The 24,982-nt window shown below is 35.4% G+C and overlaps 1 protein-coding gene across 1 annotated transcript; it reads left to right on the top strand.

The window, feature by feature from the left end:
- The first annotated feature begins 22,011 nt into the window (after nt 1–22,011).
- Nucleotides 22,012–23,076, top strand: LOC136041550 (uncharacterized). The gene has a single exon (XM_065726241.1). It carries the CDS (start codon nt 22,012–22,014, stop codon nt 23,074–23,076), a length of 1,065 nt encoding a protein of 354 aa, XP_065582313.1.
- Nucleotides 23,077–24,982: the final 1,906 nt, after the last annotated feature.

Raw genomic sequence — 24,982 nt, forward strand, 5'->3', positions numbered from 1 at the left:
GACTTCTTCATTTGTGACACGGTCAATGTATTTAATCTTTGCTATCCGGTGTAGGCATCTCATTTTGAATACAAGAAGGATTCGCTAGTCTTCATCTTTTATTTTCCATGTTTCACACCTATACAGAGCAATGGGTATGATCATGCTGTTAAAAAGGTGAGGTTTCAGATGACGACTAAAAAGATGAGGTTTGAGAGGACGATTTCCATAAATTTGTTAGTCTTCTTAAACTAGATCTGGCTAGGGCAATGCAGCGTTTAATGTCGGTAGTGTGGCATTATCAGCCGTTAATAAACTACCAAGATAAAGAAATCGGTTTATTGTTTCTACTTGCTCCCCATCAGTTATTACAGAGGGGGGGGTATGGTGTCCTGGTCTTTGTATAATATAAACATGACTTATGTCTTGTTTGTATTAATCTGCATCCTAAACGAATTCGTTGCTTTCAAAATGTTGTCTTCTTGTCTTTGGAGATCTTGGGGGGTCGTGGCTAGCTGGTCGGCATCATCAGCGTGCGCTAGTTTGCAGACTAGGATCTCACCTATTTTTGCCCCACACCCAATGGGTGTCAGGGTGAGAATGGCATGCTGAATTAGGTTGACCAGATGTGGGGATATAATACATCCCTGGGCGATTCTGGAAGTTGTTGAGAATTCATCAGAGGCCATCTGTTGTCAGAATTTGCCGTGAACTTTTTGTACATATCCCCAACGATTTTGACGATTTTGTCTACAACACCATAGTGTTTTAAAATATGCCGAGTTTTCTTTTAGGCTGATCTTGTTTGATCTTTAAATTTTGGCATTATTTTACTGAATTGAATTTTTTAATTCATTTAATCGAACTTTAGTTACAAAATCTTATGAATTAAACTAGTTTCATTTCTCGTCTTACATTCTTTCTAAATCGACAGCACTAACAGTGCATTTCATCTCTTTATGTGGTCTTATTATCTCCTATTATCTATAGAGGGCTAATTCACCAAATCTTGGATGTTAAAGATCCACATGATGGGTTTATTTTAAAGCCAAATGGGGCTATTTTGTCAAGGAGGCACACTCGTGCCTCTATAAAGAGGCGAACCACGACAATGTTAAGCGATCTTCGGTTCCAGTGGTCGCAGAGGGATGGAGAGGGATGCATTTCGTAGCCCGAGCTCCAACTAAGAAACCTGCCAAATTTCATCCCCCTCCAACTTTTCCTTCATGGGGAAAATCTGGCCGAAAGTTTCGAACCGTCAACCCCAGCCCCCCTTTAACGTTGTCCGATCGGGCTGAAATTCACAAGTTAAGGTCCCCTAGGGCCCAGGAGCTTATCCGCGAAATTTCAGCTCGATCCGATAACTCCTTCCCTGTTTTCCAGAAACCACGCATAGCCACTTAATGTTCATTTTCTTTTTTTTTCTAGACGCCTACAGGTCACAGCCGACATCGGATCTGGGTGTACGAAGACTCATTTGACGCAGAATTCTCCGAGTAATTTTCCTGGAAAGTTTCGTAGGAAAATCTTAACCCCCCGAAAGTTTCGACCCCTCAACCCCACCCCCCACCCCTTTTAACGTTGTCCGATCGGGCTGAAATTCACAAGTTAAGGTCCCCTACGGCCCAGGAGCTTATCCGCGAAATTTCAGCTCGATCCGATAACTCCTTCCCTGTTTTCCAGAAACCACGCATTAGCTACTTAATTAACGCATTTCTCCATAAGAGCCCATGTTAATTTGAAATTTTTAAAACTTATTTAGAAGTTATATTTACACACATGCAAGTGATTAGCTCAGTCGGTAGAGCGTGGGACTTTTAATCCTCGGGTCAAGGGTTCAAGTTCGTTACGGGCGGTTTTTTTTCACAACATCAAAATAAAAGTGTATAATTTTAATAACACCTGGACAGCTTATCATTTGAGAGATAACAGAATATTAGCTTCTTATGAGCAAAAGAAACATTTCGGTCATTCTTTCTTTTTTTTTCTATTTTATACAATGATTTAAAAGCGGGGGGGGGGGGTTGGGGGGTGGCAGCCACCCAACTTCCTCTCCTAATTCCTGTACGAGGAGTACAGGAATTATTAAATTACATCCACCATGGATTGTAGAAAAACGTACAGAAATAATATGAAAAAAACTTCGTTTTCTTAAAGAGTTAAAGAGGCTGCGTCCCAAAGTCGAACCTTAAAACGTACAGGAATTGGAAGAGGCAGTAGGGGGTCTGCCGCCCCCCAAACCCCCCGCTTTTAAAGACTCTTTTGTACAGGTTTTTTGTTTTTTTGCTAACCCCCCGCTCTTGGCTTCGGAAAGGCCCTCTTTTAATTAACAAAAAATTGAAATGAATGAATAATGGAATAACTTCGAAAAATGTTAAACACAAGAGGACAGGAGAACCATTGCGCCGAAACTAGTAATTAGTAACAATGAAGTCCCCCCACAAAAAAAAAACCTGTACAAAAGAGTCTTTAAAAGCTGGGGGTTTGGGGGGTGGAAGCCCCCCAACTGCCTCTTCTAATTCCTGTACGTTTTAAGGTTCGACTTTGGGACGCAGCCTCTTTAACTCTTTAAGAAAACGAAGTTTTTTTCATATTATCAACGTAGAAAGAGCCAGCCAAAATTTGATTGATTTCCAGGAGGCAACATCGACTTAGATAAAGTCAGCCTAAATTCTATGTATGTGAATTGGAGGCAATAACAACGTAGGTAAAGTCAGCCATTTTTTTCCACCTACGATTGCTTTCCTATCTTGAAAAAAACGTTAAAAGGAGGTAATATCGACATAGGAAAAGTTAACCTAAATTTTATTAACTCATTTCTACATTTAAAATTATGGTTTAAATCTCTCAAGAAATATAAGTCAGAGGAGGTAAATGTAGGAAGAATTATAAGTGAATGAAAAGAGTATTGTCTAAAACTAGCCTATTTACGATACTAAGCATGGGAAATGGGCTAAGCCTTCACATATGTTGCCCTGTAGCCCCCTCCAAGGAAATTTTCATGAAAATGAAGCAACATCTAAGGAAGCCAAGGCATCCTGAATTAAGATTTTGAGTATCAGAAACCTCCTTCCTAGTAGGTTGATATCGTATGTTGATAACGTTGATATCGTATTTCCAGTAAGGTGCATCTGAGTGTCTTAAGACTTTTTTGAAGACTTCACAAATTTGGCTTTCAGTTAGATGGGCGAGCAGTGATCCATAAAGCACCACTGGTTGTATTTTAGTTATTAAACTTGCCTTATTCTGTTAAAGCCTTGTTTACCCCTACAAACAGACCAGACTCTTCTGAGAACAAAGAAAAACAACATTTGTAATAGACCCCGACACCGCACCGCTAATGAAAGACGCGCCTTTATCGAGAAATATTTTCGCGGTGTGCCGGTTTGCCACCTGTACCGTTGACGCGTCAGTGTACCGCCGGTCTATCTATATTTACCCTTACGTTTTTACGGTAATCTGTTGATTTCGGTGTACTTAGTAACCTAGCGTCCTAAATAACTTTTTATAAGTTTATTGACGTTGAATTCTAGCCGAAAAGTGAGAATAAGAGCTTAGAGACAGAGTAGGCAGTGGCGTATTTAAGGTGAACTCCCCCAGAGCCTCCCAGGCCTCTCTGAAATTTAGGAATGTTTTTTTTAAGAGCTTATTCTATCCCTTACAGCAATCTCCTTGATTTCTTAAAGTATAATTTGATAATTTATTTGAAATAGTTCGCAGCAATAGAAATTTTTCTCTTTACAGATCTTGTTTTGCTTTTATACATATACTAGCTGTTGGGGTGGCGCTTCGCGCCACCCCAACACCTAGTTGGTGGGGGCGCTTCGCGCCCCCCCCAAGCCCCCCCGCGCGCGTAAGTCGTTACGCGCCATAATAGTTACGCGCCATTGTAGTTGTGTCCCTATGTCCCACCTGTGAATATAGATAGATATATATATATATGGTTTTAACTACGTAAAACTTGCGAATATACAACATTCTTTGCTGTCCCATTGTCTTTGCATATAAATAGATTGTCAGGTTTACCGACTCTTGAACATGCAACATATAATGGTCCATGGGAAAACAATCTGTATTCAGATCTATACCTCATGATTCTAATGATTGCCCTTGAGCTTTGTTGATGGTGATTGCTAATCGACCATTCCCTGTCCCGGTGTCCCGGTCGTCATTTACATCCCCCTGTTTCCTCCGGTGTCCCCGTTGTAGTTGTGTCCCTGTGTCCCGGTCGTCATTTATATTCCCTGTGTCCCGGTCGTCATTTGTATCCCGGTGTCCCGGTCTGTATATACATTCGTTTTTTAGTTTTGTTTTTCTCCTTTATTTTTTTCCTTTTTTTTTCTTTTTTAGCTTATTTAGATTTTTAGATTTTTTAGTTTTTTTATTAGTTTTTAGTTTTTTTTTCTTTTTAGTTTTTTTGTCCCGGTCGTCATTTATATCCCCCTGTTTCCCCCGGTGTCCCCGTTGTAGTTGTGTCCCTGTGTCCCGGTCGTCATTTATATTCCCTGTGTCCCGGTCGTCATTTGTATCCCGGTGTACCGGTCTGTATATACATTCGTTTTTTAGTTTTGTTTTTCTCCTTTATTTTTTTCCTTTTTTTTCTTTTTTAGTTTATTTAGATTTTTAGATTTTTTAGTTTTTTTATTAGTTTTTAGTTTTTTTTTCTTTTTAGTTTTTTTGTAGTTTTTACCTTCTTTTTAGTTTTGTTAATTTTTTTTTTACTTATGTCCTGGTCGTCATTTATACTCCCTATGTCCCGGTGCTTTGTTGATTGCTAATCGAACATTCCTTTTGTCCTGGTCGCTTTCTCTTTGAGTGTCGTCATTTATTTTTTTCTTTTTTAGTTCTTTTAGTTTTTACCTTTTTTAGTTTTTTTTAGTTTTTTAGATGAAAATTTTTTTTAGTTTTTTCCTTTTTTTCTTTTTAGTTTTTATTGGTTTTTACCTTTATGTTAGCTTATTTTTCAGTTTTTTCCTTTTTTTTTAGTTTTTTTTTATTTTTTATTTTTTTTAGTTTTTTACCTTTTTTTAGTTTTTTTAGTTTTTTTAGTTTTTTTAGTTTTTTAGCTTTTTTACTTTTTTTATTAGTTTTTAGTTTTTTTGTAGTTTTTGCCTTTTTTTAGTTTTTTCAGTTTTTTTTTTAGTTTTTTATTGGTTTTTACCTTTATTTTAGCTTATTTTTCAGTTTTTTCCTTTTTTTTAGTTTTTTTTAGTTTTTAGTTTTTTTAGTTTTTTACCTTTTTTTAGTTTTTTTAGTTTTTTTAGTTTTTTAGCTTTTTTATTTTTTTTATTAGTTTTTAGTTTTTTTTGTAGTTTTTGCCTTTTTTTTAGTTTTTTTAGTTTTTTAGCTTTTTTATTAGTTTTTAGTTTTTTTTGTAGTTTTTGCCTTTTTTTAGTTTGACAACTTATTTTTATATATATAGATAGTTTTTTTTTTTTACTTATGTCCTGGTCGTCATTTATACTCCCTGTGTCCCGGTGCTTTGTTGATTGCTAATCGAACATTCCTTTTGTCCTGGTCGCTTTCTCTTTGAGTGTCGTCATTTATTAGTTTTTTCCTTTTTTTCTTTTTAGTTTTTTATTGGTTTTTACCTTTATTTTAGCTTATTTTTCAGTTTTTTCCTTTTTTTTAGTTTTTTTTTATTTTTTATTTTTTTTAGTTTTTTACCTTTTTTTAGTTTTTTTAGTTTTTTTAGTTTTTTAGCTTTTTTACTTTTTTTATTAGTTTTTAGTTTTTTTTTGTAGTTTTTGCCTTTTTTTAGTTTTTTCAGTTTTTTTTTTAGTTTTTTATTGGTTTTTACCTTTATAGTTTTTTTAGTTTTTTAGCTTTTTTATTTTTTTTATTAGTTTTTAGTTTTTTTTGTAGTTTTTGCCTTTTTTTAGTTTTTTCAGTTTTGACGTCACCTGATCCAGTTTTTTCAGGTGACGTCACCTGACCCATCCACACATCCACAGACAGACAACTTATTTTTATATATATAGATTAAGATTCTTTACTTTTAAAATATATCTTACATCGTGAACCATAATTTGTCATTTCCTCAGTTTTTCCATCCCTGTTTCATTGTAAAAATTTTTCAAAATTTATTTGAATCTTGGACTAAGGATTATCAGTTTCCGAATTTGGCCAATTTGGCGAAACTACGAAAATGCATGTTAACGAATTTGTCATTTAACCATATTCGTTCCAGAAAATTCACTTGGATTTCGAAAAAAAGACAGGAATGTAATTAAATTCTTATGCAAAATTCAGCCAAATTTTCAACTTTTTCAAATTTGCGGGATGATTATAGATTTTGATTATACTAATAAATTTTGGATCTTCTCTGTCGGATGTTTGAGTTGGAATAGAAATCAGACTAAAATTTTGGACCTTTTGAGATTCTGCTGTAACTATTCTTTTTTTTTCTCTCTCTCTGATTCGGTGTAATTTCGGAGTTTTGATCTAGATTTTACTGAATCTAAAAATTTAGGGTCCTGTCTCTTTGCGACGCCCCTGCCTGATAGAATGGAGACAGAAAATATCACTCATTTGCTTTTACGTGCATTGGGGCTTCCATTGTTAAATTTTGCCTCAGTTGAGGTCTCCAAACAAGGTCTAATTTAACTGCTGTAAGGTATTAATAAGGCAAGACTTTTTGTCTATTGTTTTTCTTCCTCTTCTCTCAAACGAACTGAGTCCTTAGCATCTTCTGTGTTCTGTGGCACACAACGAACAAAACTGCTTCAGCATTATGACACACACTGGCTATGATAATGTGATCACTGGGCTTCATTAATATATTTTTTGAAAACATGGTGGTAAAATAACGTTTTTACCCCAAACAAAATAATGTTTTTATGAAAACATCGGAGTAAAATGTTGGAGGGGGCCTAGGTCCCCTCCAGTTTTTTTGGTCACCTAAAAAGGGCACTAGAACTTTTAATTTCCGTTTGAATGAGCCCTCTTGTGACATTCTAGGATCACTTGAGTCGATACGATCAGCCCTGAAAAAAAACAACACGCATCCGTGATGTCTTCTGGCAAAAATGCGAAACTCCACATTTTTGTAGATAGTAGTTTGAAACTTCTACAGCCATTTTAATTAAATGTCCATTTTCGGTAACCAATCCTACCTCCATTTTCAGTTTCAGTCCATGTTTTATATTTCAACCCCATGCGATGTTCAGTGGTTGTAGAACTAACATTAGTAACATCATTAGTAACAATCTAATGATGTCAATGCCAGAAAGATAGGTAGTAAATCATACATATCTCTCAAAAATTAGGCTGATGGGTGGCTGCCCCCTACGGTCATCAAGTAGTGAAATTTTTTTGAATGTTTTTAACTACAGTTATTCTGCACATCTTAAAGTAAAAAAACATGTATGTTTTATTCTCAACACGCCCAATTCTAGGTTTATACCAATTAATTTCTAACGAAGATAATTTCTTAAACCATTGGCCTTCTATGATATAAAGGAGAAACAATCAAAAGTGTTTTTTTAGGGCCAAACGAAAATACTGAAAAAAAACACAAACACATAATGGCAGATCAAACTTTTGAATTTTGTGCAAATCGTGGATATTGGTAAATAACTTGCTTTACGATTGTCAGGTATTTGGTTTTAATCCTTCTAATTTTGCTTGTATTGAATTTTCTGAAATTCTTGGATGACCAGAACCTTATGGTATGGATCTCGTGTAAAACGTTAGTAGCTTTATTGATGTCGCAGGAATCCTCCACAAGTGGGAAAGAGAAAACTGCGCAGGTCTTCGCTTTTTACGGCACTTGGTATTAACCAAGTGACATATAGCAACCGCAAATTCTGTCGGTCTGTCTGTCGGTCCCGGTTTTGCTACTTTAGGTACTTCCAGGTAAGCTAGGACGACGAAATTTGGCAGGCGTATCAGGGACCAGATTAGATTAAATTAAAAATAGTCCTTTTCCCGATTTGACCATCTGGGGGGAGTGGGGGCACGTTAATTCGAAAAAATAGAAAAAATGAAGTATTTTTAACTTACGAACGGTTGATCAGATTTTAATGAAATTTAATGTTTCAAAGGATATCTTGTCTCAGAGCTGTTATTTTAAACCCCGACCGGATCTGGTGACATTGGGGGGGATTTCGGAGGGGGAAACCTAAAATCTTGGAAAACAATTAGAGTGGAGGGATCGGGATGAAACTTGGAGGGAAAAATAAGCACAAGTTCTAGGTACATGATTGACGTAACCGGAACGGATCCGCTCTCTTTGGGGTAGCTGGGGGGGGGTTAATTCTGAAAAATTAGAACAAATTAGGTATTTTTAACTTCCGAACGGGAGATCGAATCTCAATGAAATTTGATATTTAGAAGGATATCGTGTCTCAAAGCTCTTGTTTTAAATCCCGACCGGATCTGGTGACATTGGGGGGAGTTTGGGGTGGGGGAACCTAAAATCGTGGAAAACGCTTAGATTGGAGGGATCAGGATGGTGGAACTTGGTGGAAAAAATAAGCAGAAGTCTTATGTACGTGATTTACATAATTGGAACGGATCCACTCTATTGGGGGTGGGGGGATTAATTCTGAAAAATTAGAAAAAATGACGTATTTTAACTTACGAAGGAGTGATCGGATCTTCATGAAACTTCATATTTAGAAGGACCTCGTAGCTCAGATCTCTTATTTTAAATCTCGACTGGATCCAGTGTCATTGGGGGGCAGTTGGGGGGGGGAGCTTAGAAAATACTTAAAGCGGAGAGATCAGGATGAAACTGGATGGGAAGAATAAAAACCCGTCTAAGATACGTGACTGACATAACAGGACCGGATCTGCTGTCTTTGGTGGAGTTGTGGGGGGGGGGGTAATTTGGAAAAATGAGGTATTTGTAACTTACGAAAGGGTGACCAGATCTTAATGAAATTTGATAATTAGAAGGATCTTGCGCTTTAAAGCTCTAATTTTAAATTCCGACCAGATCCTGTGACATTGGGGGGAGTTGGGGGGGGGGGTACCGGAATTCTTGGAAAACTTGAAAATTGGGATATTTTTATCTTACAAATAGGTGATCGGATCTTAATGAAATTTGATATTTAGAAGGAATTCATGTCTCAGAGCTCTTATTTCAAATCCCGTCCAGATCTTTTGACATTGGGGGGGGGGGGGTTGGAGGGGGAAATCTTGGAAAACACTTGGTGTGGAGGAATCGGGATGAAGCTTGGTGGATAGAATAAGCAAATGTCCTTGATACGGGATTGACGTAGCCGTACCGGATTCGCTCTCTTTGGGGGAGTTGGGGGGAGACGTTCAGTGATTTGGCGAGTTTGGTGCTTCTGGACGTGCTAGGACGATGAAAATTGGTAGGCATGTCAGGAAGATGCACAAATTGACTTGATAAAGTCGTTTTCCTAGATTCGACCATCTGGGGGGCTAACGGGCCTCTGATATTTCTTTTAAAGCAATCTATTGATTCTTAGGATTTTGTTAGAGCTCATACCATATGAGCTCTTGGCTTTTAGCTCTTCTTGCCTCGTCACAAGTGCCATATGAGCTCTTAGCTCTAGTTTTGGTAGGTGTGCCTTTAGCGTGATTTGACAGTTGCACAGTATGCGTGACCCTCTATGAAATGATACTTTTGCTTAAAATTAATTTATGTTAATCTCAGTGTTGTCAGATTAATGATGTTGTTATTATCAACATCCATTTATAAATGAATAATGATTATTTAATTAGCTAAGTTTTATGAGCTGTGTAAACAATTACAAATTTATAACTTACAACTTTTTACAAGTAACTCTATTATTTGTGGATCTCAATTAAATAATCAAGTTCAAGTCGTTAATTTATGGCTATTATTATTCTTAACTTCGATTAATAAGCTAACAATAGTTGTTTCAGTATTTGAGTTTCTTAAAACCTGTGTCAGTGCCATCTAAACTAACCCATAAATAGTTAACGCAGTTTTAATAAAAGATATATTGAATTTCGACGCAAGTTGTGACTTGTGAAACATTACAGTGTAATATAAAAATGAAAAATATGTGCTCAGAAAACAATTCTTAAATCGATCTGATCATTTTACTTATTCTTTAGAGGTATTTTTTACATTCCACTAATATACAAGGAAGTTTTATTTAGAACTCAGAACGTCTTTTTTGGAAGTGTTTTTCTTTCTTACGGACAATGAAAGTGAAATTTGTTACGAGAAACAAACGTAACAATATCTTATAAATTGGGAATTCGAGTTTAACGCAAAAGATCTTCTAGACTTATCTGGTTTTGGCAGTAGAGGGCTCCAGATCTGAAAAAAGAGGCGTGGGGGAAAAGCCACAAAATTAAGCTAAAGCTATGTGGCACTTAACAGATTATGAAGGTAGCTTTACTTTGAAGGTGTAGTTGTATTCGGAACTGGGTTGTTGAGTCGGTTATAAGTTATAAACGACTCTGACTCTAACTCCGAGTCCGAATATTTTTAATATTCCGATTTCAACTCCGACTCCGTTAAGCAAAAATTTACCAAAACTCCACGACTCCGACTCCACATCCTTGTTTCAAAGTTTAATTTAAGAAGATTTTATAAGTTATAACTGATTGCAACTCAAGCTTTGACTCTAGACATTTTCGATATACTGACTCTGACTCCATACATCAAAAATTTACTAAAAATCTGACTCCACAGCCCTGTTTTAAAGAATCATTTAACTAGATTTTATAAGTTATAGCCGACCCCGAATCCAATTCTCGCTCTGATTCCATTCAGAAAAAATTACTAAAACTCCGACTCCGCGACTTTGACTCCACAGACGTGTTTTAAAGCTTCGTTTAACTAGATTTTGTGAGTTATAACCGAAAACAATTCAAGACATATTCAATACACTGACTCCAACTCCGAACTCTGACTCCATTCAGCAAATGTTTGCTAAAATTCCACGACTCCGACTCAAAAGCCCTGCTATACAAATGAGCATATAGTTAATGTTCAGTTTTATTTATTTAGTTTAGTTTTACTTATATAGATTAGCTATTTAGGTTAGTTTTAGTTGAAATATTTTGTTTTACTTGTATATTTTCATTATTTAACGCTGCAACATCGGGTATAATGTGATGGCGTTGTGAAGATAATTTGAAGTAACTTAAAGAAAATTCCAAGAAAATCGTGGCTATCATCTATGAATAGATCTAAGATGGGCTCAGAGATCAAAAATGTTTTTATTTTGATGTATTTAGTATTTTTTTTTTCACTTGCAGTAGTACATCGAGTAAGTACAGAGGTGGCTTTAACGGGGGGAGGCAGAGACCTTTCCCTGGGCGCAGAAATTTTAAGGGTACAAAATCTTAAACAAATAATCCAACGTTTATAATCATTTGTAATTTTTAAATTTTATTGTTGTTAAAATAAAGTAGAGGGTGTAGTTCGCAGTAAAAATAAGCAAATTGAATTCGAAATTTTCAATTTTTCTATATAAAGTAAGAATAGTCGGATTTAAACAAATGGAAAATTTTGTTAATAAATGAGTTTTGTCAAAATTTGGCCTGAAAATTTTGGTAGACAGAGGGCGAGGGGCTAATTAAGATTTTGCCCTGGGCATAAAAGAGACCAGAACTGCCACTAAGTAAATTAGTCTTATGTAATATTTTACCGTGCTCTTATCGTTGCTTTAAATAACCCAAATAGCTCTGCCCAATTCTCAGATTTACAATCTCTGACGAATAGGCTGGAACCTTTTAAGAATGTATCGAACCTTGTTTTAAGCATTATATTCAAACTGTATATACTTCTAGTTTTCCTTCTTTTTCAATTTCATAAAGCATGCCTTTAAATTCATTTGGTTTCCTTGAAATATGCAATATAATGAATTAACTTATTCCGATAGACTAAATAAAAGAGACGATGAGATTTTACCTAATTTTGTAACTTGTATCGTTCCAAGGGTCTATGAAAACTGCATTGTAGTTATCAAACAGTTCGTCGTAACGAACTGTAGTAAGAAGCGACCCGGCTCAATAGTAACCGAGACTCTAAAAAATGGATTTTGATACCAGTAGATACATTAACATAATCGGATTTTAATGCTGAAATGTATAAGTTTCATCAAGTTTAGTCTTACCCATCAAAAGTTATGAGCCTGTGAAAATTGGCCCTATTTTGGAAAGAAGGGTGAAACCCCACCTAAAATTCATAGAATCTTATTGGACATCACACCATCAGATTCAGCGTATCAGAGAACGCTACTGTTGAGGTTTCAAGCTCCTCTCTGCAAAAATGTGGTATTTTGTTTTTTTTTGCCAGAAGAAAGGTGAAGGATGGGCGTTTATTATTTTTTTTTCCAGGGGTGATCGTATCTACCCAGTGGTCCTAGAATGTCGCGAGAGGGCAAAGTTCTAGTCCCCTTTTGAGTGACCAAAAAACTGGAGGGCAACTGTGCCCCCTCCCACGCTCTTTTTTCCCAAAATCACCGGACCAAAATTTCGAGATTGCCATTTTGTTCACACTAGTCGAAAAATTATATATATATATATGTATGTCTTTGAAGACGACTTAATCCCCCACAGTTCCCAGGGGAAGGGCTGCGAGTTATGAATTTTACCCATTGTTTACATTGCTTTTTTCTTTTTAGTTTTTTTTTGTAGTTTTTACCTTTTTTAGTTTTTTTTATTTTTATTTTTTTTAGTTTTCTTTTTCTCCTTTATTTTTCAGTTTTTTTCCTTTTTTAAGTTTTTTTTTTCTTTTTCAGTTTTTATTTTTTTTTGTTTTATTTTTTTATTTTTTTTATTAGTTGTTAGTTTTTTTTCTTTTTACCTTTTTTTTAGTTTTTTTTTTAGTTTTTACCTTTTTTACTTTTTACCTTTTTTAGTTTTTCTTCTTCTTTTGTATTAATGCTAAAGCCAAGGTTCGAACTTGAATTGGTATAGGATGAAATAATTCAGACGTCATATGCGGACAGTGACGTCAGTCGACAGACAGACAGACAACTTATTTTTATGTAAATATAGATTTTTCTAAAATCTATTCGTCGTAAATGATTACTCCGACCTTTGAAAGAGTATTTCGACTCATATACTTAGTTTTAGATATATACTTATACGAACCTTTATTAAAGTCCTGAAGAATTTGGCATTTATTTTAATGTTTTAGGATGAACAGAGGAGGTGATATGTCATATATTGCAGAGCTTTAATTAGATGAAAACAGGCAGTAAAGTGGTCACCATTTGCTCACCAAAATCAATATGTCTTTTTGGCAACCTTGATGCAAATAGTGCGTTTTGATTTTGATCAGTACCATCTGTGCAATTATCTGAAAGTCGCCTTAATACCCTAACAAGTTGATGAGATATTTTTGATATGCCCCTTTTTCAAAAAGGGGCATTGAATGCAGGTAGTATCTTATCGCTGAATTCAATTTGCTCTCTGATCATTCCTTGTAAGTTAAACTTGATATCAAAAGCTGTTCGTGACATGTTGCGGATACTGTCTTTTGACAATTTGTTCGGGATTTATCTCAACATGCACCGAAGGTTTCAGCTTTATACTTTAAGCGATTCTTGTTATATTATAGGTTCATCATTTTGACGAAATGGATGCACATAGTGTCTTTCGATTTAGTTTAGAATCCTCCCCCAGCATCCTCTGAAAGCGTCTACTAAATACTCTTAGCCGCTCTTGATATTTTGCAGACGTGCCCTTTCGACTACTTAGGTGTATATAGTATACTTTGATTTTGTTCGACACCCTCCTCACCAATGATTGAAGGTTTCAACTTAATACCCTTAGAAATTACTAAGATATTGGAGATGTGCTCTTTTGACTACCTGGATGCACATATATTCTTATGATTAGAAAATGGCTCTTAGAAAATGTAATTTTTTTAAATCACACCTTATCTACCCATGAAAGTTTTTGCCCAGCAAATTTCTTTTGCGCCAAAAACTAATCCATGCTACCCCCGCCCCTCCTTAGGTAGTGCTCATTTTCACATTTAGCATATTCTCTTGTATTGACTAATTCAGTTTTAATGAACACGTTTGTATCTGTGCTTTTCCTATATCACAAAATGTTCCAGGAAAGTCTAAAAGGATGTGTTAATAGCACGCTTAATTACATGTGAAGAAAAAAGGTCTTGACCAGACATCGCAACCATATTGAGGTTTTCGCTCTTGTAATGTATTTAGCCGGTCTTCAAAATTTATCCTTTTATAATTTTTTTAGTTCGGAAAAACATATTGTCTATTGTCTGCAAATGATTGACTTTCCTTTTCTTTTCTAGATAATGAAGTAGCTGGGCAGTAAATTTCGGAACTCTCTGTATAAGCCTGTTTTCTGTTGCATTCGTCGTTTTGTGTATAGACGCTTATTTTTACATAAAAAGACAGTGCAGCAGAACTGGTTTCTTATAATTTTAAAGTTCAAATAAAAAAAACAAAAAAACAAGGGTTCTAAACCTCAAGTTAAATAGAATCTCAGTAAAAGTCGTTTATATTTTTTTGCTCCCCTTTTTATATTTTACTAAAAAAACAGAACACTTAAAAAAATTTTTTAATCAATTTTCTTTTTTGCTCATCCTTCACCTAACGAATTTACTGCTCATTGAAGCTGTGCAATTATGTGGCCTCTGCTCCTGCCAAAGAACCTCTTCCTGACTCAACATACAAGAACATTTTTTTATTTTATATTTTAATATAAATTTAATCAATAAAATATTGTTTCTTTGTATTCTTGCAAACTGCTTGTTCTTAGAGCTAGGGATAGTTCATAGGGACGGAGTACAAGATAGAGAAAATTAAAATAAATACATAACTATGTTTATCAAAACAATTAATGAAGAGCACTTACTATACACGAACAGCTATTGTATACTTTTAACTTTAAGCATCCCCTTTTAAGAAGGGGATGCCATGAAGGAAAAGTGATATTGTGGTTATGTTTCAAAAACAGTTTCGACAGACCTATTTTGGGCCCGCCATTTTATATTTGTGGATTAATGCTAAACTTAAAAAATGTAGCTAGGACTTTTTTATATAAGAGTGAACCTGATAAAAGTAGGAAAGGGGATCTTGCTTATCCAAAAACCCCAATGCCAGAGTTTACTGTATCTATATGCTTACTAATGGCGAAATAATAATAATTATAAAATGACTAAAATAATTCATTCTTTCAAATATATTGACCATCGAGTAAAGAATAACTTCAATTGAAAATATATTGCGTATTCATTGAAGAGCCAATGCTACTAATTGTTTTGGGGAGTTAAATGAGGGTTGCACAACTTATATTAATGGCCTTTTCCGTTTCTTTTTGTGCTGGATTTCTTCATTCAATGTAGTCTGTTTGGTTTAAGATTGTTAACTTAGAGGATTCGACTTATGCCCGCTCTGATCTCTAAAATTGTGTCTTTTCTTTCGCAAAAATGCATCGTTTTCATGCATTGAATTTTTAAATGAAATAACAGTGTATACAGTACTTTTGCGTTGACGATAGCTTCTGGTCTATGGATGAGCATCCTAACCCCAAAAAACCTTTGGGCGTTTTCATGAGTATCTAGGCTTGTATGAGAAGCCTAGAGGAAAATTTTAAGACCGAATAAAATTATTGAAAAAGATTTTTGATCATCCTTCAAAAGAACTATGCAGTAAGGTCATGGAAATATGGTATATATTTTATGACATTTTCCAAAATGTTGAAGATCAGCAAAAAAATATATAAAACGCTTTTTTAAACCGTCGATTGTTGAAAAGACGTTATACTTTTGACTGTGGGGGAGACCTGTACTTAACGCTTTCGAAATCCTACGGGCAAAACAGTAAAATTCTACGGTTAAATCATAGGGTTTCATTGTCACGTGACACATCCGACATCGTTTATTGCTTGATAGCCAATGATTAACGCAGGGGTGGGGAATAAGTGCATGCATGGTAAGTGCAAACAAACACTACTTACGAACAATAGGGAAATTTTTCCAAGATAGTGGAATTCAATTCAGTGGATATTTATTCAATCCAGTGGATATTATAAGCGCCTGAAAAAAAAAATGCATAATGAGTTGCTATCGTAATGCTTATTTAGAGGATTAAATCTTAATGTGAGACAAGTCTATATTCAATCATCTTATTGGTACATGCGCAGTTAGTGAATGCTCTATGTTTACTTAGTAATTCAATAATAAGACTTAAAACCAATGAAAGTCGTAAAACCAATGCCAAATTTCCACCGTGCAGGCGTACTATTCCAGCCCCCCCCCCAATAAAAAAAGAAAAAAAAACTATTATTAATCTATACCAACTTGCTTCGTTTTAGCTTATACTACAATCTAATTAGCAGAAAAATCAAAAAAATTCTATTACGGATAAACCAAAACATGTTGACCATGCTGAAAAAACACATGCTTACCAGGTGTGGAAAAAAAGTCACTATGCTCTTTGGGAAACAAGTTCTTTCTGCTGCTGTAATTGAAAATACCCTTTATAACAATTTTTTTGCCGATTCGAGATATAAGGCTCAACCCCTTTTCATAGATTGTTGGCAACAGTAGTATTTTTTTAGTAATGACTTTAGTGCAATCAGGCTGTCTAAACATAGGAATTGACTATCCCTTGTGAGGTGTTCCTTTACCTACCGTAACGGTGATACTATATTTGTGGCAAAGCAATCTCTCCGAACATTCCTATCTTACTTAATATTTTCATCACTATACCTGTATCGACCAGCACAACAGAGCGCTCCTTTTACACTTCGGAGAATCAAGACATACCTAAGAAACGTGACGTCTGAAAGTAGGCTAAATGGCTTTGCCAATCTCAATGTCCACAGGGAAATTCTAGTTGACACAGACAGTGTATTTATCTATACTGACGAAGACTCAATTTTGTTTTGTAAGACAGCTAATATAGGAAGATTGTCTCAGAATAAAACGTAAAATCGTATTTAATCTGCTGGGTTTTATCAATCATTCTTATAGTCCCTACTCGAAACTTGCATTCAAAGAGCTAAAATAAACTTTAAGTAATGCCTTAAATTACCTGTTTTCCTGAGGATTTTTGAAGTTTTTTGTTGATTAGCCCACACTAGACATCACCACCCTTAGTTACGACAACTTACATTCATTCTAAGCTTGCTTTTATTCACTATTTTCATTTTTCTTCATTTTAAGTTTCCTTCTCTTATGGATTTCTGCTTGATTTATCAAAATTATTTTGCTCAAACTAAGAGTTTATGCAAAATCTTTTGGATTTTACTTTTTGGTTCTCGTTTGGTTTGAACTTTTTGCTTTTTATGCAAAACTTCCTGTTTTCAATAATATAATTCAAAAGAGGCCATTAACCATTTTTATTTAAAGGGCAGGTAATAATCTTGTCAACAGAAAAAAATCGGCTTATGTAATTTAAAATGCATTGTGGTGCAAATATTAAATATTAGTGGAAAACACTTTCTTTTTTATTTTTTCAATTTTTATCATGACCACATTTTTGGACAAGCAGGGCTTTACCGTATGCAAGGTGCAATACATTCAAACTGATTGGACTAATTGACAGTGTTTTCAGATCGACGCTGTTTTGAGGTAAAGAATTTTCTATACTTTTTTACTGATACTGACAAATGTCCTTAGAAATGGAGATACAACCTAGGTTTCCCGGTACCCACAGGTATATCTTGTGGAGACAGAAAAGTTATCTATTGCCAAGAGGGTCAGTTTCCAAAAATCAAAGACAGAGAGAACACACACAAAAATCAGCTAGTCAGTCAAAGATCGTGCAACACCCTGGTTTCATCTTTGGAGGTAAAGCTATAAAGAATATTGATTAATCCCATCTCCTCAAAAATATATTTTCACCATCCATTCACGCGGTAGATATTCTCGAATGGGTCTGGTCCTTCTGGGCAAGAAAGCATGGTGAAATTATACCATCTATGGACACAATGCCATCCATCTCAATTATACTTCTCTGCAAATTTTACACAAAGCTTGTTCCCAAAAATGAATGCCCGTGTTCTGCAGAGCTCATAGAAAGCTGTTTATACTCCTCCAAAGGATTAATAATACGGCTTCTAGACACTTTCTACTCCATTGACACCCTAACAGGGTGTCAATGGATATTCTTCTGAGTACCCACCATTCTTACTAGCTAGCATTAAAATATGAACTAAGGAGATGTGAAGTGGAGACCATGGATAAAATTGCTGAGGATCTGGAAGATGCGGCTGGACGACATAATAGTAAAATATTACACTGGCATGTTAATAAATTGAAAGGGAGGAGCCAATCCGGACTAGTCCCAGTTAAAGATAGAAATGAGGCCACAATTGGTGATAAGGAAAAAGTTAAAGAAAGATGGGTGGAACATTTTGAGAATGTGCTAAACCGAGATACAGTTGCAGGAAAAGATATAAATGAAAATGAAAAAGTTTGTGATACCTTGGATGTTAGAAAATCAGTTGCATTGACATGGTGTGCCTTGTTCCGTTAGAGAAATTTTTGCCAAATTTTTCTTTCCGCCATCAAAACGTTTAAGGTGCTGTTTTCGAAATCTTCTTCCTAAATTTCGATCAACTTCAAAAATGGCTCTTTCATCTCTATACTTTCTTCACTATTCTGTGGATAAGTGTGAAGCAAATCGTGAAACCCTTTCAAAATATTCTTGTGCTTTAAGAGACGTTCTTCTATAAAGTTTTATACTTTCAATCCAGAAGATGAATAAGTTCATTCTTTAAAATTGTTCTGTGCTTTCGGCTGAGATATTTCTTCTGTGTATCTGCCTGTCTACAATCCTTGTAACACTAATTGTAGTTCCATTCAATTTGGCCATTTTTGGCCAAAGAAAATAAAATCAGTGAAAAATAGAATGTTAAACTTTATTGTGCGGTGGGGGGAGGGAAGGTGTCAGCACGCCATAAGTTGAACACCTTACGAATCGTGCATGTTGTTTCAATATCTCTGGTGGGGTGTCCATATTGCTGATGGACAGGTTCTCTTTAGTAACACACGTAGTGAGAGCCAATTCAAGTTTTGTTGCACTTTCTTTTTGTAGCTCTTTAATGTTAACAATGCTTGATATAGCAACAGGGTCCTTGACTGATACCTAGTGCTTTGCTCAATCTTTGACAAAATTTTTTAAGGCCTAATACCGCTCTATCTTAATAATGTTCCAGGCCGTCAAAAAGTCCAATCGTTTTGTCTGGAGATACCTTGAAATAGGTAATTCAAATACAGCAAGAAACAAAAGAGTGGTCACTTTGAGTTCTAAGAGGGGTTGCTTTGAAGAGAAATTTATTTCAACCAAAGGTAACTCGGAAGAAACCTGGAAGATCATCTGGGAGATGATATCAAAGAAAAGCATTGACGAGCCTCTCTCGATAGAAATAGATGGTATTACAATTAATGATCCTGAACAAGTGGTAGAATGTTTTCCTGGTTATTTCTCAAAAATTAGTCAAACAGTGCAACAGGATAATAACCAGAGTCTATCTTTCCGCTGTAAAGAGCTTCGAGATGATAGAGGTGGTAGATTAGCCTTTGATTCTGAGAAGTGTTCCAGTGAGGCACTACTTAAGATGGTTGGGAGCATTAGCTCCAATTCAGTGGGGATAGACGGAATGAACCTCTGGACTTTCAAATCAGTGTTGGTTTACCTTCTTCCATGCATCCTTCATATCACCAACCTGTCGTTAGAAACTGGAATCTTTTCAGAAGGTATCAAGACAGCCAAGGTTATCCCTCTTTACTAGAGCGGTGCAAGATCAGATGTCGGATACTGGATACCAATTTCCATCCTTCCTCTTTTCTCGAAAATACTTAAAAAAATAGTTCATAAACGGCTTTACTTGTACCTAACACAACATGACTTCATAAGTGATACTCAGTTTGGTTTCCGCAAAAGCCACTCAACTACACATGAAGTGCAGCATGTGTGTGATATTGTGAATCAGTCTCTAGAAAACAGAAAAATGTCTCTCACTATTTTCATTGATTTTAAAAAGGCATTTGATACAGCTGATTTTGATACTTTATTGAGAAGATTAGATTCCCAAGGAGTTAAAGGGGTTTGATTCTTTTTTAAAGGGAAGTTAAATAAAGTTTGTAATTGAAAATGTTACTTCCAGTACGTACCTAAATTGTGGTGTCCCACAAGGCTCTGTTTTGGGTCCGCTTTTACATTTGGTTTATGTGAATACTATGAAATTTTATCTCCCTGATTCATGTCTTACGTCTTTTGCTGATGACACGGCTATTTCTTTTTGTGGTATTTCTGTTGATGATCTGATAAATAAAGTAAATATAGTTTTAAATGATTTAAATGTGTTTACAACTATAAGTATGCTGGCAATTAATGTAAAAAGGACAAATGTTATGGCTTTCAGTCAAATTGGCACACCCGTAGATTTGAGAGGGCGAATATTATTATCTGACAAGTCCCTTGAACAGGTTGATTGGGTGAGGTATTTGGGTTTTCACCTGAATTGTAACATGTCTTGGAAACGTCACAGCGATATTGTGGCATCAAAAGTTACAAGAAGCCTTGGAATCTTACGTCGTCTGAAGGACTTCGTACCTGTTCGGGTGTTGTTACTTCTTTATCATGCGATTATTAGCCCCTATATATCTTACGATTGTGTTTTATTGGCTAGCAATTCTGGTGACTGAGTATAGGAGTGGTAGACGAACTGGATTTGTAATTAAACATTTGGGCCAGTCGGTATGGAATTCACTCCCTGATAGTATTAAAGCAGCTGAACACCAACAATTATTTAAAAAAAGACTAAAGGAACTTTTGCTGGAGGGCTGAGGAGTCACAATTTAGAGAATGAAGTTAATTATATATATATATATATATATATATATATATATATATATATATATATATATATATATATATATATATATATATATATATATATATATATATTAACTATAGTTGAAATGATTCTAAGTTGTTGTTTAAGTTAAGTTGGTTTATTGTTTAGTAATTTTTGTTTAATCGGCTGCCATCACAAAACCTCTAGGACTTTCTTGCAGTTGGTTGTATTTTTGTTGTTGAATATTTTTATAGCAATTATTTAAATAAAAAATAATAAAATAGTGGTTAGGATTATTTTTTTTATTGTGTAAGCTTATTCAGCAGTGAGTTGGCTTCAGATGAAGTTTTTGGGTCGAAAAAACTGCTGTTTTCCACTGAGGACATAATGTGCTCTACATTTAAGTACAGGTAATCTTCACCGAAAAATACACAAGCAGCCAAAGTAACTGTGAAGTTCTCAGGACTTCTGTAAAATTTCGCAGGATTCAGGACCCTGTATCTTGGTTTAAATTCACTTTTCGACCATTACCACAAAAAAAACGAGATTTTATCAAGGTTCGATAACCGGATGGGATTTTTCCACTTTCCAAGAACTGTGAAAAAAACGAATCAATCATTGACCTTTGGTTTTATGAAAGCAGAACCTGAAAAATGGTAAAAAAAAAGAAACTGCGTTCTTAGGCGTCGTATGGTCAGGTCTAATATCCCGAAACTGGAAAAAACGTCATGAAATCCAAAAGTTAAGCCGAGGCAACAATAACTCATAGGGTCAACTCAAAGGATCTCAAATGAGCGGAGCTCTGTCTGAGCTATGACTGCCTAAGCACCTAATTTCACCAATAGTTGCGTCAATAGAAATGTGATAGCGAACACAGCCTCAATAGACTGACAGGCTTTTTGATATGAAGATCTGCTCCTAAGAATCCACAGTGACTGTCATGCGAACACACTTTGAATCTAAGACGGACTTAGAAAAAAATTGAAAAAGGACAAAAGTTTTACTGACCTTGGTTCTCCGTATAAATGAAAACTTTCTCCGTTTTCCGTCTTTTCCGGGCTAGGGGAAGTTCTTTTCGTCGCTTCAGTTTCAGTTTTTTGCACCTCCCTTAATTTTTTCATCAATCACATCATCCATCTTCTCACAAGTATTAATAATAAGTTATTGGAGATTGTGGGTGAATTTAAATGGCTTGGTTGCATCTTCGACAAGAACCTATCATTCAGACCACACATACAACAACTCAAGATCTCATGCTTGAAGAGACTCAATATTATGCGAATGATATCAGCAACAAGATGGGGTCCCAAACCAGACTTTCTTTTGGAATTTTATATCAAATACATAAGATCAAAACTAGAGTATGCTTCATTGGTGTATGAGCCTTCCAGCCCGTCTGCATTGAGGCTATTGGACACAGTACAATATAGTGCCATAAGAGTTTCATTTGCAGCACGTAAAACAACACCTAAGCCATTCTTAGAATCAGAAAGTGGATTGGAAAGTTTGGAAGTGAGAAGAAATGTGCGTCCATTGAAATACTTGAAAAAGCTTTGGACATCAGATCACAACCATCCATTTAAATCTACGATACTTAAAAGAAAAAGACTATGGATTTCCTCAATGAAACAGCATGGAATTATTAAAGCTTTGCATTTGGCAGAAAATTTTGGATTACAGGTAAATTTAAACCTAGCACTGGAAGTACCCAATCTAAATATCACGCCAATATTGGCCATTCAAAAAGTTCCATGCTTTTGTGATTTTGAAAAATGGGATGGATTGGATTATAATCAATCATTCACAATGGAGAAAAGAATGACCTACCCAGAAGCCATGGACGTCTTTACTGATGCTTCAAAAAGTGACAAGGTCGGAGCTGCGTTTTGGATACCAATGTGGAATGTGAAAGAACTTTACCGTCTCCATGAAAAAATGTCAACTTTCGACGCTGAAGTGTTTGCTATACGACAAGCAGTATCGTATCTATATAAGAAATTACAACGCGGGGATCAAGTTAGAATATGTACAGACTCTAAAAGTGCTGTTTCATGTTTAAATGAATTCAGTGATGGAGCGAATCAATCAAGAGAAGTGATTTCATGCTTTGTAGCCATGCAACAACTGCTTTCTAAAGGAATAAAGCTATCGCTTCATTGGATACCTGGTCACAAGAAAATCCAGGGTAATGAACAAGCTGATTTAGCAGCTAAAATGGCCGCCAGTGCAGACATGCAAATAATGCAAACAACGACACCAACAATAGTATTCCAGATAGAAGACATAATACAGCAGATAAAACAGTTTAGCTTTGAAGAAAATAGAAATCTCTCTGGAAATCTTTAGATTACAAAGAAGACCAGAAGGAAATTCGAAAATAGGTTATATGAAAGTTTATCAAGAGAAGAAGGAAAAATTGCATTTCGGCTTAGGTCACAACATGCAGCTACAAGATCATATCTTTCTCGTTTCTATGGAGAAGATCCGAATTGCATCTATTGTGGTCAGACAGAGACCTTAGTACACCTCATCATCCATTGTGTCCGCACAGAATGTTACAGGACAGACATTAGAAGGTTTATGAGAGAACATCGAATAAAACTATGTGAAGAATTACTCGGAGGAGCATTAAACTGAAGAACAATCGGTTGAAAGTATAAGTTTAGTTTGTGAATTTTTGAGATTGATTGATAGAAAAAGGACATTGTAAACTTTTCGCAGCGAATTGTAAAAATACAATTGTGGAAGTGCATGGACCCTAAGGTGTTAAAACACAGAGGGGGTCTTTCGGCGATTCACTTCAGATCAAAAATCGTGTAGCAGCTTAAAGACTGACTGTGCTGATGGACTTAAGTTGATATGCAAGTTTTAAAGGATATTAATCGGATAAATCTTAACCAATCTGCATTTGGCATTATGAACTGACTGTTGATGAGAAAATAATGAAAACTTAGAAAATCAAGAAACTGGTAAATTTGCAGTTGGCTATACTAGGCCTATAGCCTAGCTAGAATGAAAGTGAAAACGATAAATGGTAAAATTCTAGTTAATTGACTTCTTGCTATCTCAGAAAGGGTTTAGGTTAGGAATATGAAACTTTCAGGGATGAATCTACAGACTGAAGTATGTCCCAGGAAGGTATTTTGAAGCAACTACCTCCACTCCTTCTCCCTCTAGAGTATCTTTGATGACCTTTAAAAATATGTGTGACATAAAAGTGAAACCTTGCAAAATAGATCTTCTGCTTAATTGAAGTACAACAACATTGTTTTCAGCTTCATAACTTTGCTCAATTCCGTTTTATAAGATTTTAAAGATATGCAAATACATTTCCTAAATTTTGAAAAAAAAACATTGATATGGCTCAAAATTCTACTCAAATAACAGGAATTGCATCTTCAGAACTAAAGGCAGAGAAAAAGCAACTAGTAACTGAAAATTAAGGTAAAATGTTGTTTTGTTAAAATTTCAATAGGTATAGACCTGTCATGTAGGCAAATTTCAGGGCCCTCTAGAGGGAAAAGGAGTGGAGGTGGGTACTTTAAAATACCTTCCTGGTACATACTTTAGCCTGTAGACCCATCCCTGAAAGTTTCATTCAAACCCTTTCTGAGATAGCAAGAAGTCAATTAATTAGAATTTTACCTGATAGATATTTAGTTTTGTTTCAAATGCATATTACTGCATATAGCAAGATTCTGAAGATTGTATATTGTTTCTTTGTCATTATTAGAGAAGCACTTCCTTTTTATAGGTTTCTAAAATCCCCCTCCAACAAGACCAAAAATGCATAAAGTGGACTTGCTTACAGATAACATTACATATAGAGTGAAGAATATTAGTATATGAACCCCTCAGTCAGCAGGGCAAGGTCTGTATTCTATATTTATTTAACAAAGAGTAATAAAACTAAAAAAAAAAAAAAAACTCAAATGAGGCTCATTAAAGAAAAACAGAATACAGACCTCACCCTGCTGCCCACAGGGCTCATGGACTAGTATGCTTTGCTCTATGGATAATGTTACCTAGAAGCAAGCCCACTTTATGCAGTCTTAGTTAGCCCCATGGAGGAAGAGGGTCAACCAGAAATGGATATGCTAGTAGAATCACTATTTCTAATTGTTCTGAACTGGAAACTATGCTACTTTGCTGCATAGTTTCTAGTTTAGAGCACTTGGAACAAAACTAAACATTTACCATGAAAACATCATTTGATATATTTCTGTATGCTCTTTCATAATTCAGCAATTAC

The sequence above is a fragment of the Artemia franciscana genome, unplaced genomic scaffold, assembly GCF_032884065.1.
Source record: "Artemia franciscana unplaced genomic scaffold, ASM3288406v1 PGA_scaffold_27, whole genome shotgun sequence".
In the NCBI taxonomy this organism is placed as follows: Eukaryota; Metazoa; Arthropoda; class Branchiopoda; order Anostraca; family Artemiidae; genus Artemia; species Artemia franciscana.